The sequence below is a fragment of the Salmo trutta genome, chromosome 27 (assembly GCF_901001165.1).
Source record: "Salmo trutta chromosome 27, fSalTru1.1, whole genome shotgun sequence".
NCBI lineage: Eukaryota > Metazoa > Chordata > Actinopteri > Salmoniformes > Salmonidae > Salmo > Salmo trutta.
Window position 1 is genome coordinate 28,875,945 of NC_042983.1, and position 14,889 is coordinate 28,890,833.

General features: G+C 45.2%; 1 protein-coding gene across 1 annotated transcript in view; it reads left to right on the forward strand.

The window, feature by feature from the left end:
- pcsk5b (proprotein convertase subtilisin/kexin type 5b) overlaps positions 1–14,889 on the forward strand; it is a 69,994-nt gene that overhangs the window by 50,539 nt on the left and 4,566 nt on the right. Inside the window, exons 21-28 of the mRNA XM_029717661.1 lie at positions 1,270–1,372; positions 2,467–2,603; positions 9,509–9,709; positions 10,265–10,333; positions 13,938–13,980; positions 14,073–14,218; positions 14,329–14,532; positions 14,683–14,766. Coding sequence (XP_029573521.1) covers positions 1,270–1,372; positions 2,467–2,603; positions 9,509–9,709; positions 10,265–10,333; positions 13,938–13,980; positions 14,073–14,218; positions 14,329–14,532; positions 14,683–14,766 — 987 coding nt within the window. The remainder of the gene's footprint in view (positions 1–1,269; positions 1,373–2,466; positions 2,604–9,508; positions 9,710–10,264; positions 10,334–13,937; positions 13,981–14,072; positions 14,219–14,328; positions 14,533–14,682; positions 14,767–14,889) is intronic.

Consider the following 14,889-nt stretch of genomic DNA (forward strand, 5'->3'; position numbering starts at 1 on the left):
CTGGACTTTTCAATAAGAAATGCTCATTTTTGTTTTCCATTGCAAAAAGTTATGAAATGTTTTCTGTTGCGAGCCCTAATGAACACAACCCTGGTTACATGATAAACCTCTGCCTATTCCTCACCCAACATTGTTCCTGCAAAAATTTACAGAATGTATGTAATATAATAATAGTATTTGGAAAATGGATACTATTTGAACCCAGGGTAATGTTCATTAGGCACCAAATGGAAGAAAATGGACTGAAACGGGGAGAGAATACCTGACTACCAGAAACGCTCATATTTTTGTTTTCTATTGCAAAATGTTTTGCTAAGGCATGCACTAATGCAGTATTTCCCAACCATACACATTTTTATTGTAGCCCCAGACAAGCACACCTGATTCAACTTGTCAACTGATCATCAGGGGCTACAACAAAAAATGTATACCGTTGGGAAACGCTGCACTAATGAATATGAACCAGGTCTGGTATCCAGGGTTCATATCAGGCAGTGCAAAATGCTTTTCCTGCTGTCAGTTTGCCCTCAAGGTCAGCCAACTCCATCACTGCAACAACTCCGGCTCTCTCCAAGTGACACATTCTTTCCTCACTCTATTCTTTGAGCTGTTCTATTCAGAAGTCGTTTGTCTTTTGTCGAGTTTAGTTTCTCTCCCTGCGTTCTGTGTTTTGGGGAGAGGGGGGCTATTTGAATGGCTGCAGCCCAGGCTCGTCTGAATGGGAGCATCTGCCTGTTGTGTTGATAGCACAAAGAGATGCTTTTGTTTTGCCCGCGAAAACAATTTGGCTTTTCACAGAAAGCCAGAGCCCACAGTCAGCGACCTCGCACTGCTACCCTCGGAGGGCTGTGACACCCCCACCCTCTGTCAGTCATGTCCTAGTACATGTAGGTGGGGTGGGGGGTATTGATAGAAATTAAGGTGGGGGAGGGGGTAGGTAATGTTAATTCCTCAAATCTCTTTTCAATGCTGAAAAGAAACTCACCAGCAGAATCGTTAGTTTTTTTTAAAGCTGCATGAGAAGAAGTAGTAGTAGTGTTGACCTCACCTGACCTAAAGAATGGTATCATTTGACATGTTGTCCTGGTGCCTATGTTGAAGGTGGCTTCAACTATGGTGGATGCATAACCAGGCCAGCGCAGCTCGGCTCTGCTGAGCTCAGTAGTATAAAAAGGACATTTGTCAGGCCCCTGCTGTGGAGTATGTGTCAGTTGTGTGAGACCTGAGTCCTAGTAGGGTTGTGTAAGTATATTCTCCCTCTGTTTTCAGGTGAGTACCTGAGCAGGCATGGGAAATGCCACCTGTGTTACGCCACCTGCTATAAGTGCGTAGGTCCTGAGAAGGAGGACTGCATAAGCTGCCCATCCAATAGGTAAGACAGACATACAAGGGTATTAGAATGGGTCGTATTCATTAGTGCACATTGTCACAAAATGGCAACTAAAACAGAAAAAGGGTCTTGTATTGGACAAGTTTGGACAGTCCCTCTCCGTTTCAGTTTTCTTCTGTTAGGTGCATGAATACGACCCTGGAGCACCGTTTGATCCACTGAATGTCAGTGAGATGATATTTATCATCACAATATTCTTTGATTAAACTTTGCTTTGGAAGTTCAGCCATGACTAATCTCTCGTGGACAGATTCGCGTGTAAATGGGAAGTGACAATTTTCGCGATTATTTTACTTCTGGGTAACCGAGATTAAGCCATGACAAAACTAAATGAAATAAACATATTAATGAATGATGATCATGCCTTGTAGATACAAAATACTTTCCATGTCAATATTATTGACCTTTTATGTTAATTGTGTGTATTATTTTAACCCAAAAATCTGATTTTATTCGTCAACATGCTTCAGAAACAACAGGTGTGTACTAAGAGGGAAATTCTTAGTTATGGGCACTTCCCAGCAATCCAGAGAGAATGAAAATGGATAAATAATAGAAAAGTAAAACACGTAATAGTAGATACACAATGAGTAACGATAACTATTATGCAGCATACATCACACATCTATAACCTCATCATAAACGTTATAGCTACATTGAGTGTTATAACAACCAGAATTATTCAAGCTTATTATGAATGAATGAAGAGATCGGTTCACAGCTGTTAGAAAAGCTAACTGGATGTATAACCTGTGCTGATTTTATGCCATTGCCTTATCAAGTCCAACTAACTCTTCCACTCTGCTTCTCCTTCAATCAAAACCCTCAAAGTATTTATGGAACACCTTCATACTATGTATTACAATTGATACATTCATTAACCCGTTATAATGCTCTATGTAGCAATAATGCCCTGTTTGCAGTGTTCTCATAGATAATGTGTGTATATTGTCTATAGTGTACATTAATTATACATGAAATGTTAATTGTTAACATGTATTATGTTATATACTGATGTAATAAAGTCATGAAATCCAGTGCATAAGCGATGTGTGTTCTCAACCATAATCCCCCAGGTATTTTGAAGATGGGCAGTGTGTAATCCGGTGCCAGGGGGGGCGCTATGCCATGGAGAGGCAGTGCCACCTGTGCCACCACACCTGCCAGGAGTGTGATGATGGAGGACCTGACAACTGCACAAGCTGTGACAAAGGTACAATCATCAGTTCTTAGCCATAATAAAGCACCCACAACATCAATGGGGAATATGATATCGATAGTAATAGCTTTGTTTTTACAGTGTGTGACAGAAAGTATTATCTCTGTCAACACTGTAATACTGACTCTAGCCACACAAAGGGCTTACTGAAAGACACACATGCCAGACTGCACAGAGAGCAGATGAACACCAGATTTCTCTGCAGCTGGCACCCTATCAATACGTGCCCACAGACACATTCAATTAGTTAGAAATGTGGTTCCGTTTAAAACCAGTCTGTCTGGAATTTGAGGAGACAAAACAATAACTCCATGGCCCAGTGTCTATTTCATGTGCTTTCCAAAGATGTTCTCTTATATTCATAGTACCTCAGAACAGGGGTTCCCAAACTTTTTCACTCTGGGGGTGGGGGCTTTCCTGCATTGGGGAACATCCCACGCCCCCTCTGCGCACGCGCCACAACTGTTTCTACAGGCACAAGCACTGTTAATGACACAAACTGTTTACACCCCTCTTGTTGGTGGAGAGAATTTTGCAGATTTAGAGCTTATTTTCTGCAATTCTACACGTTGTCATTGGGTGCAAAGAAAATGTTCCAGTTTTAAAGGCAATTTTCTTGCAGTTCTATACATTTTGCCACGTCTAATGTGTATTCATGTGATATTTGAGTGACAAACAAATTACAGCAATATCTATGGGCTAAAAAACTATATAAAATGGGCTATAACAATTGTTAGCTGGCATGGGCTAGTTGATCTGGACATTTACAAGATATAAATAGCTTTTGAAGGTATGCAATGACTGACATGACAAGAGGAACTGATGATGCCCTACCCAATTTCTAATTTTCACCTTGTGCATTCTACTATTACAACTTTCAAGAGTAAGTCTAAAGCCGGACCCCTGTGCCCCCATGTTGACCCCTCGCGCGCCCCACAGTTTGGGAACCACTGCCTCAGAATACTGACATGATCTCACTCCTGATGGAGTAATGAATGTTTTAAATGAAATATCACATAATTGACTAATATAGGCTGGAGTTTGATGTGATTGCTCTCCGAGAAAGAAGTAAAGGTGTCGTGAGACTAGAGATGTAAAGAAAGGAAGGGGGGAAGAGGGGGGGAAGAGTGCATAAAGGAAGTGGGATAAATCTTACAAAGAGAAATGCTGAAGTAATTGAGAAAGATCTCTACTTTTCAACCTCCTGTTGTTACTGTTGATTGGAATATATTAAGATCACTTTATTGGTCAATTGCACACAAGGTCCAACCAAAATTTGACAGCCGCTTTTAACCCTACCTGTCCTGAGACCCCAGCAAAAATGAATTGAAATGAATGCTGTAAGTACAGAAATAGTTTGCTCACTGGGAAATATATATCTAACTAGTCAGTGACAACTGTACGGAGTTTGTAAAAGCAACTATGTGATTTTTTTTTAAAGTGTTATATATCCAGTACCAGTCAAAAGTTTGGACACACCTACTCAACCCTTGAAAAAGTAGGTGTTTTACCCTCTTTTTCTCCCCAATTTTGATCTTGTCTCATCGCTGAAACTCCCCAACAGGCTCGGGAGATGATAGTCGAGTCATGTGTCCTACGAAACATGACCCGCCAAACCATGCTTCTTAACAACCGCCCACTTAACACGGAATCCAGCCGCACCAAGGTGCCGGAGGAAACACACTGCAGGCGCCCTGCCCGCCACAAGGAGTCGCTGGAGTGTGAGGAGCTAAGTAAAGTCCCCCGGTCAAACCCTCCCCTAGCCCGACGACACTGGGCCAATTGTGTGCCGCCCCATGGGACTCCCGGTCAAGGCTGGTTGTGATACAGCCCGGGATCGAACCCGGGTCTGTAGGGACGCCTCTAGCACTGCGATGCCACTCGGGAGGCCTGTGTGAGTTTATTACAGTGTTATATACACTATGTCCAGGGATTTACTATGATCTTCTATGTAGAAGAACCCCTTACATTATAATGACTGTTGTGTAGATTGTGAGCGTCATAGAGCAAAACATGTCACATGAGCGTCTTCGTGAGAGTCTCAGCTTTAAAAGATTGCTTTCAATAGTTTGTAACTCGAACCATTAGGACTCTAGAGATGTTTTTGTTAAAAGACCAGGCCCAGGCTCCTTCAGGATTCGCCCTTGTTTCACAAACACAGCTCTAGTTCAGAGAATACTCCAGATGTAACAGACTGACCCTAGCCCCCCGACACATAAACTACTGCAGCATAAATACTGGAGGCTGAGACAGGAGGGATCAGAAGACACTGTGGCCCCATCCGATGATACCCCCGGACAGGGCCAAACAGGCAGGATATAACCCCACCCACTTTGCCAAAGCACAGCCCCCACACCACTAGAGGGATGTCTACAACCACCAACTTACCGTCCGAAGACAAGGCCGAGTATAGCCCACAAAAATCTCCGCCATGGCACAACCCAAGGGGGGGGCGCCAACCCAGACAGGAAGATCACGTCAGTGACTCAACCCACTCAAGTGACGCACCCCTCCCATGGACGGCATGGAAGAACACCAGTAAGTCAGTGACTCAGCCCCTGTAATAGGGTTAGAGGCAGAGAATCCCAGTGGAAAGAGGGGAACCGGCAAGGCAGAGACAGCAAGGGCGGTTCGTTGCTCCAGCCTTTCCGTTCACCTTCACACTCCTGGGCCAGACTACACTCAATCATAGGACCTACTGAAGAGATAAGTCTTCAGTAAAGACTTAAAGGTTGAGACTGAGTCTGCGTCTCTCACATGGGTAGGCAGACCATTCCATAAAAATGGAGCTCTATAGGAGAAAGCCCTACCTCCAGCCGTTTGCTTAGAAATTCTAGGGACAATTAGGAGGCCTGCGTCTTGTGACCGTAGCGTACGTGTAGGTATGTACGGCAGGACCAAATCGGAAAGATAGGTAGGAGCAAGCCCATGTAATGCTTTGTAGGTTAGCAGTAAAACCTTGAAATCAGCCCTTGCCTTAACAGGAAGCCAGTGTAGGGAGGCTAGCACTGGAGTAATATGATCAAATTTTTTGGTTCTAGTCAGGATTCTAGCAGCCGTATTTAGCACTAACTGAAGTTTGTTTAGTGCTTTATCCGGGTAGCCGGAAAGTAGAGCATTGCAGTAGTCCAGCCTAGAAGTAACAAAAGCATGGATAAATTTTTCTGCGTCATTTTTGGACAGAAAGTTTCTGATTTTTGCAATGTTACGTAGATGGAAGTAAGCTGTCCTTGAAACAGTCTTGATATGTTCTTCAAAAGAGAGATCAGGGTCTAGAGTAACGCCGAGGTCCTTCACAGTTTTATTTGAGACGACTGTACAACCATCCAGATTAATTGTCAGATTGAACAGAAGATCTCTTTGTTTCTTGGGACCTAGAACAAGCATCTCTTTTTTGTCCGAGTTTAAAAGTAGAAAGTTTGCAGCCATCCACTTCCTTATGTCGGAAACACATTATGTTTTCGAATGACATCCCCAAGAGGTAAAATATATAGTGAAAACTATAGTGGTCCTAAAACAGAACCTTGAGGAACACCGAAATTTACAATTGATTTGTCAGAGGACAAACCATTCACAGAGACAAACTGATATCTTTCCGACAGATAAGATCTAAACCAGGCCAGAACTTGTCCATGTAGACCAATTTGGGTTTCCAATCTCTCCAAAAGAATGTGGTGATCGATGGTATCAAAAGCGGCACTAAGATCTAGGAGCACGAGGACAGATGCAGAGCCTCGGTCTGACGTCATTAAAAGGTCATTTACCACCTTCACAAATGCAGTCTCAGTGCTATGATGGGGTCTAAAACCAGACTGAAGCGTTTCGTATACATTGTTTGTCTTCAGGAAGGCAGTGAGTTGCTGTGCAACAGCTTTTTCAAAAATGTTTGAGAGGAATGGAAGATTCGATATAGGCCGATAGTTTTTTATAATTTCTGGGTCAAGATTCGGCTTTTTCAAGAGAGGCTTTATTACTGCCACTTCTAGTGAGCTTGGTACACATCCGGTGGATAGAGAGCCGTTTATTATGTTCAACATAGGAGGGCCAAGCACAGGAAGCAGCTCTTTCAGTAGTTTAGTTGGAATAGGGTCCAGTATGCAGCTTGAGGGTTTGGAGGCCATGATTATTTTCATCATTGTGTCAAGAGATATAGTACTAAAACACTTTAGTATCTCCCTTGATCCTAGGTCCTGGCAGAGTTGTGCAGACTCAGGACAATGGAGCTTTGGAGGAATACCCAGATTTAAAGAGGAGTCCGTAATTTGCTTTCTAATGATCATGATCTTTTCCTCAAAGAAGTTCATAAATGTATTACTGCTGAAGTGAAGGCCATCCTCCATTTGCGAATGCTGCTTTTTAGTTAGCTTTGCGACAGTATCAAAAAGAAATTTTGGATTGTTCTTATTTTCCTCAATTAAGTTGGAAAAATAGGATGATCGAGCAGCAGTGAGGGCTCTTCGATACTGCACGGTACTGTCTTTCCAAGCTAGTCGGAAGACTTCCAGTTTGGTGTGGCGCCATTTCCGTTCCAATTTTCTGGAAGCTTGCTTCAGAGCTCGTGTATTTTCTGTATACCAGGGAGCTAGTTTCTTATGACAGATGTTTTTAATTTTTAGGGGTGCAACTGCATCTAGGGTATTGCGCAAGGTTAAATTGAGTTCCTCGGTTAGGTGGTTAACTGATTTTTGTCCTCTGACGTCCTTGGGTAGGCAGAGGGAGTCTGGAAGGGCATCAAGGAATCTTTGGGTTGTCTGAGAATTTATAGCACGACTTTTAATGCTCCTTGGTTGGGGTCTGAGCAGATTATTTGTTGCAATTGTAAACGCAATAAAATGGTGGTCCGATAATCCAGGATTATGAGGAAAAACATTAAGATCCACAACATTTATTCCATGGGACAAAACTAGGTCCAGAGTATGACTGTGGCAGTGAGTAGGTCCAGAGACATGTTGGACAAAACCCACTGAGTCGATGATGGCTCCGAAAGCCTTTTGGAGTGGGTCTGTGGACTTTTCCATGTGAATGTTAAAGTCACCAAAAATTTGAATATTATCTGCTATGACTACAAGATCCGATAGGAATTCAGGTAACTCAGTGAGGAACACTGCATATGGCCCAGGAGGCCTGTAAACAGTAGCTATAAAAAGTGATTGAGTAGGCTGCATAGATTTCATGACTAGAAGCTCAAAAGACGAAAACGTCATTGTTTTTGTTTTTTGTAAATTGAAATTTGCTATCGTAGATGTTAGCAACACCTTTGCCGGATGCACGGGGGTATGGTCACTAGTGTAACCAGGGGGTGAGGCCTCATTTAACACAGTAAATTCATCAGGCTTAAACCATGTTTCAGTCAGGCCAATCACATCAAGATTATGATCAGTGATTAGTTCATTGACTATAACTGCCTTGGAAGTGAGGGATCTAACATTAAGTTGCCCCATTTTGAGATGTGAAGTATCACAATCTCTTTCAATAATGGCAGGAATGGAGGAGGTCTTTATTCTAGTGAGATTACTAAAGCGAACACCGCCATTTTTAATTTTGCCCAACCTAGATCGAGGCACAGACACGGTCTCAATGGCTCAAGCTGAGCTGACTACGCTGACTGTGCTAATGGCAGACTCCACTAAGCTGGCAGGCTGGCTAACAGCCTGCTGCCTGGCCTGCACCCTATTTCATTGTGGAGCTAGAGTTAGAGCCCTGTCTATGTTCGTAGATAAGATGAGAGCCCCCCTCCAACTAGGATGGAGTCCGTCACTCCTCAACAGGCCAGGCTTGGTCCTGTTTGTGGGTGAGTACCAGAAAGAGGGCCAGTTATCTACAAATTATATCTTTTGGGAGGGGCAGAACATAGTTTTCAACCAGCGATTGAGTTGTGAGACTCTGCTGTAGAGCTCATCACTTCCCCTAACTGGGAGGGGGCCAGAGACAATTACTCGATGCCGACACATCTTTCTAGCTGATTTACATGCTGAAGCTATGTTGCGCTTGGTGACCTCTGACTGTTTCATCCTAACATCGTTGGTGCCGACGTGGATAACATTATCTCTATACTCTCTACACTCGACAGTTTTAGCTTTAGCCAGCACCGTCTTTAGATTAGCCTTAACGTCGGTAGCCCTGCCCCCTGGTAAACAGTGTATGATCGGGTTTTCAATTTGTCAGAGCTAATGGTGGGAGCCTTTGGCGTCTCAGACCCCACAGCGGGAGGAGTAGAGACCAGAGAAGTCTCGGCCTCTGACTCCGACTCGCTTAATGGGGAGAACCGGTTGAAAGTTTCTGTCGGCTGAATAAGCGACACCGGTTGAGCATTCCTACAGCGTTTCCCTCCACAAGCCATGAGAAAGTTGTCCGGCTGCGGGGACCGTGCGAGGGGGTTTATACTAACGTTACTATCTGTACTTGCTGGTGGCACAAGACGCTGTTTCATCCTTTCCTACACTGATGCAGAATATATAGACAAATTCAATGGTACAACCCAGGAGTCTGTAGCTCACAATGTTTAAAAGGGATTAGAAGTCCAAAACGCCTTCGTTATGAAAGACACACATACATAACGCCGGCGTTATGAAAGACACACATACATAATGCCGGCGTTATGAAAGACACACATACATAACGCCGGCGTTATGAAAGACACACATACAGTATACAGGTTTTAGAGAGTTGCAGGGGGCTGCCACCCTAGGCGCCCAGGGAGCTGTTGTAGGATGTACTGCTATGAAGCTGTGTTTTTCCTGTCTGAATCGTTTGAAGATCAAGGAAATGACAAAGTTCAATGCAGCAACATTACGACCTTAGTAGGTCTTTGTCTGTCTGATCCACTGACTCACTGTCTGTGTGTTTGTACTGGTGTTTTTGCCAATGAAACTGACTGTCTGTCTCTCTGCCTGGCCTAGACAAGTTCCAGACAGACAGGTACTACTATAGAGGGGAGTGTCGTGAAGTGTGTCCAGAGGGCTTCTTCCATTCCTGGCGGAAGCGGTGTGAGGCGTGCTCCGTCAACTGCACTGTGTGCACCGACTTCGACCGCTGCCTCCACTGCAGTCCCTCCCACTACCTCCAAGACGGACTCTGTGTCCCGCTGGAGTGTGGCGAAGGTGAGACACCCCACCAAGCACACACAACTTGTTCTCTTCTCTCTCATCCCCCCCACTTTTGATCTCCCTCTGTCCTCTGTGCTCTACCACTCTACCGTTTTTTTATTTTATTTAAAAGATTGAGTCTGAGACAGAGAATGTTTGAGAGGGAGACATGATTGAAAACGGCTAAAACGAGAGAAAGGGAGAGGGGGGAGGATGAAAGGAAAGTCTTATCATATGTGTCAGACATGTCCAAACTGATCCCCTGCACGGCCCTGCAGCCTGCCACAGCTCACGCCTCAGAATACTTTGCATTTAACACCTTACCCTCTCAGTGCTGCTGTAAAGCCGCCACACCCCGATCTCACCTCTGTCTCCCATCCAGCGATGGTCATAAATAGCATTGGTATGAATGTAACTATGCGTCTGATAGTCCAATGAGTGTGTAATGACTCCAATATCCACACTAGCTAAGTTTAAAGCAATGTATTGAATGGCTGCGGTGGTGCCGGTGTTGATAGATCCATTAGTGTTTGATGTGTGTGATGTATGTATGATGTACCTATCCTACAGGTGAGGTGGAGGACCCAGAGTATGAGGATTGTCTGCACTGTGAGGAGGGCTGTAAGAAATGTCTGCAGAGTAAGTATACACTTGTCACGAAAGTCCAAGTCAATCTACTTTCGAATCCCACTACAGACTCCACTAGACTGCCTCAGATCCCCCCCAAGTCCTTAGACTAATACTTAGAAGTTTTACAATAATACTGATCATCTTAGATCCTTTCAGACTGCCAAAACCTTCCTATGGGAACCTGCAGTTTATGTTCATTTCCTGTACCCTAACTGAACACCAGGTATGCATCATCAGCATTATTCTGTTTTATTCAGTCAAATCTTAAACAGGCCCACGCAAGATGTTATTAATCATGGGTGGAATGTCTTTCCTCACCATCCCCCTGCCCGCCTCCCCACTTCTGGTAATTATAATCCTCAGAATTAAAAGACAAGCAGCAGACTTTGAGATTATTGTTCCGGGAACGCGATGCCATCGGCTAAAATGTCGGAGATTAAGTGAGCAATCAGTGTGGCACTAAAAACCAAGTGCATATAGACCCCTTACAGCCTGACTGAGCATGATAAGACCCCTTACAGCCTGACTGAGCATGATAAGACCCCTTACAGCCTGACTGAGCATGATAAGACCCCTTACAGCCTGACTGAGCATGATAAGACCCCTTACAGCCTGACTGAGCATGATAAGACCCCTTACAGCCTGACTGAGCATGATAAGACCCCTTACAGCCTGACTGAGCATGATAAGACCCCTTACAGCCTGACTGAGCATGATAAGACCCCTTACAGCCTGACTGAGCATGATAAGACCCCCTTACAGCCTGACTGAGCATGATAAGACCCCTTACAGCCTGACTGAGCATGATAAGACCCCTTACAGTCTGACTGAGCATGATAAGACCCCTTACAGCCTGACTGAGCATGATAAGACCCCTTACAGCCTGACTGAGCATGATAAGACCCCCTTACAGCCTGACTGAGCATGATAAGACCCCCTACAGCCTGACTGAGCATGATAAGACCCCCTACAGCCTGACTGAGCATGATAAGACCCCCTACAGCCTGACTGAGCATGATAAGACCCCTTACAGCCTGACTGAGCATGATAAGACCCCCTACAGCCTGACTGAGCATGATAAGACCCCTTACAGCCTGACTGAGCATGATAAGACCCCTTACAGCCTGACTAAGCATGATAAGACCCCTTACAGCCTGACTGAGCATGATAAGAGATAGCAGCAGCAGCCCCCCCTGTCCCCCCCACTACTTTTCACATGCAGGTTCTGATTATGTGCATTTCTCAATTGGAACTGAAACTTCTCCAAACTGTATGGATGCTGAGAGTAGAAGGGGGAGTGAAAGATCACTTCTCACTCTCTCTGTACTTAAATCTCCACACAATTTCTCTCCCCGATGTCTGTCACTAACTCCTTCCCTCAGGCCACAGTTGTCTTCATGACTTAAAAAACACTCCATACACCTCGTAGAGCAGAGCGCACAGTACTGTAGTCTATTTCTGTAGTCTATTTCTGTAGTCTATTCCCAGCCTGCTCTGTAAGGGGCGATAGCACCTGAACCGGGAGTCACATAATGAAGTCTTTTGGGTCTCTTGTAAACTTCATCTCCCTTATTCCCCAGAGGGATCAACTAACCAACCCCACAGAGACTTTGATTATGTAGCTTGTGTTTGTGTGACTTTTACTGAATGTGCCATATCACGTGTGTGTGTGGATGCGTGCGTGTGTGTGTGTGTGTGTGTGTGTGTGTGTGTGTGTGTGTGTGTGTGTGTGTGTGTGTGTGTGGATGCGTGTGTGTGTGTGGATGCGTGTGTGTGTGTGGATGTGTGTGTGTGTGTGGATGCGTGTGTGTGTGTGGATGCGTGTGTGTGTGTGTGTGTGTGGATGCGTGTGTGTGTGTGGATGCGTGTGTGTGTGTGGATGCGTGTGTGTGTGTGTGTGTGGATGCGTGTGTGTGTGTGGATGCGTGTGTGTGTGTGTGTGTGTGTGGATGCGTGTGTGTGTGTGGATGCGTGTGTGTGTGTGTGTGTGTGTGTGTGTGTGTGGATGCGTGTGTGTGTGTGGATGCGTGTGTGTGTGTATGCGTGTGTAATGTTTTGAAAAGCTGTGGAAGTTTTCATCTTGGCATGCTCCATGAATATTTATATGAGGTGTTTTTTTCCCTGATGTGAAATAGACAGGGCCTGAAGGCCTGATTTCCGTCTCTTTGCTCTCCTGTCTTTCTCTCTCTCTCTCCCCTCCGCTCTCTCTTAGTAATTGTTCTCGCAGGTAGAGGCTTGTGGGTGCTGGGAGGCCTGGGCTGGGCTAGCCTAGCCGTGTAGCTGCGTGGTGCTGCGCTGGGGGAAGAGTCTCCCAGGAATGCCCCATGGGGCACAGCTGAAGAATGAGCTTTTGTTGCTCCTGTCTTTCCTCCTGGGATGTTTTGGCTGCTGAGAGCTGAGGGGATGACAGGGATAGGCGTTTCCTGGACAACTTTGATGGTTGGGAGGGGAATTAGGTTGGGTGGTTTTGGTTAGTGGTTATCATTAAAAGTCTTGGTTAGGGTCAGTAAATATGACTGTGCGCCCTGTTCCTACATGTCCCCATCTAGTCACACACCTTTTAATTGCAACAGTCCTGAGACAGATGAACTCATTAAGTGGTCTCTGCTTTTATTGTGATATCTGTGGGCTGAGCTGGTTGTGATTAGTTTGAACTTGGTGAACTCCGCATATGAAATGTGGAGAGAATAGTTTGGATTGGATTATCAAATCAAATCAAATGTATTTATATAGCCCTTCTTACATTAGCTGATACCTCAAAGTGCTGTACAGAGACCCAGCCTAAAACCCCAAACAGCAAGCAATGCAGGTGTAGAAGCACGGTGGCTAGGAAAAACTCAGTAGAAAGGCCAAAACCTAGGAAGAAACCTAGAGAGGAACCAGGCTATGAGGGGTGGCCAGTCAATAATCACAGTTGTCGAGGGTGCAACAAGTCAGCACCTCAAGAGTAAATGTCAGTTGGCTTTTCATAGCCGATCATTGAGAGTATCTCTACCGCTCCTGCTGTCTCTAGAGAGTTGAAAACAGCAGGTCTGGGACAGGTAGCACGTCCGGTGAACAGGTCAGGGTTCCATAGCCGCAGGCAGAACAGTTGAAACTGGAGCAGCAGCACGGCCAGGTGGACTGGGGACAGCAAGGAGTCATCATGCCAGGTAGTCCTGAGGCATGGTCCTTAGGATTAGGCTGCATTGATATGTTCAAGTGGATCCCATTCATCCCCACAGTGGGCAGATAGGTGTAGGACTGGCGACTGCCTGGTCTGTTGTGATGCTAGGCTGCCATCTCCTGGCATGAAAAGATAACATTTCAAATGATAGCTGTTGGTTATGTCTTAATAGTGTGGAGTGGCTTCCTCTCCTCATTTTCTTGCCTTCGCATTCACTGATGTGAAAACTGGACAGGTGAGAGCAAATTCACAGGAAGTTTCTTATCCACCATATTGCCTTCACCTGGCCTAATGTTTTTGGCTCAGTGCAGATTATGAAGAGAAGACTGATAGTGGAATCCACCACATGATTCAGATGCACCCAGCAACTGCCAGGGTGAGGAATGAGATGGACAGTGAAACTGACTTTTGGATGAATGATTGACACCAATCCTTTCCTCCATACAGAAAACCCCAAGCAATGTGTCACCTGTGCAAAGGAGTACTACCAGTAAGTTCATTCTTGTTGAATCATCTTTCAGACAGTTCCACTGCAGCCTGTAGAGATATTGTGCTGTGGCTCACCTCTCTGTCTTTGTGGAGGTTGGGGCCTGATTGCCACACGAGCTGCCCAGACAGGACCTACAGTGTTATTGATACCATGACATGTGCCAAGTGTGAAGACAGCCACTGTGCCAACTGTGATCAGTCCCAGTGCTACTGGTGTGAGGAGGGCTTCTACGTCTCAGGTAGGACCTTTCATTCAGTTGATATTTCAACTCTGGGTTGTGCCACTGGGTCAGTTAGTAAAACACACACTTTATGTTGTTGATTATTAAACGAGTGTGTGTGTCTCCAGATGGAGAGTGTGTGGAGCAGTGTAAGGAGGGGTTCTTTGTCGACGAGGAGAGTCAGGAATGCGAACTGTGTCATCGTATGTGTCGGACGTGCGGCGGGCCCAACTATGACGACTGTGACTCATGTGAGGATGACTTCACTCACATGAACGGAGAGTGTGTGGACAACCACTCCGCTTCCTGCCCTGACAAACATTTCCTCAACAGTAAGACCTCATCTGACCTTCATACTTACTTAACTAACATTTCATATAAGTTCAGGGGTCTGCAACTGGTGGGCCCATGGGCCAAATCTGGCCCCTGCCAAGGTTGTCCAGTGCAATATAGTCTCACTATTTGAATAAATATTTGCTCAGGTCAGGGGGAATGTGAGCAGTGCCACTCCAGCTGTAAGACATGCACAGGCTCTGGGAGGGAACAGTGTAACACCTGTGACACAGGTAAGAGTTGAATGCATGGTATTTAGTATCTGAGTGCTGTGTTCTCCTCTATCCTCGGCAGGGGGTAGTTGCCAGAGTTTGCTTGTGTAATTTATCTGCTTTCACCTGTTTTAGTCATTCTTA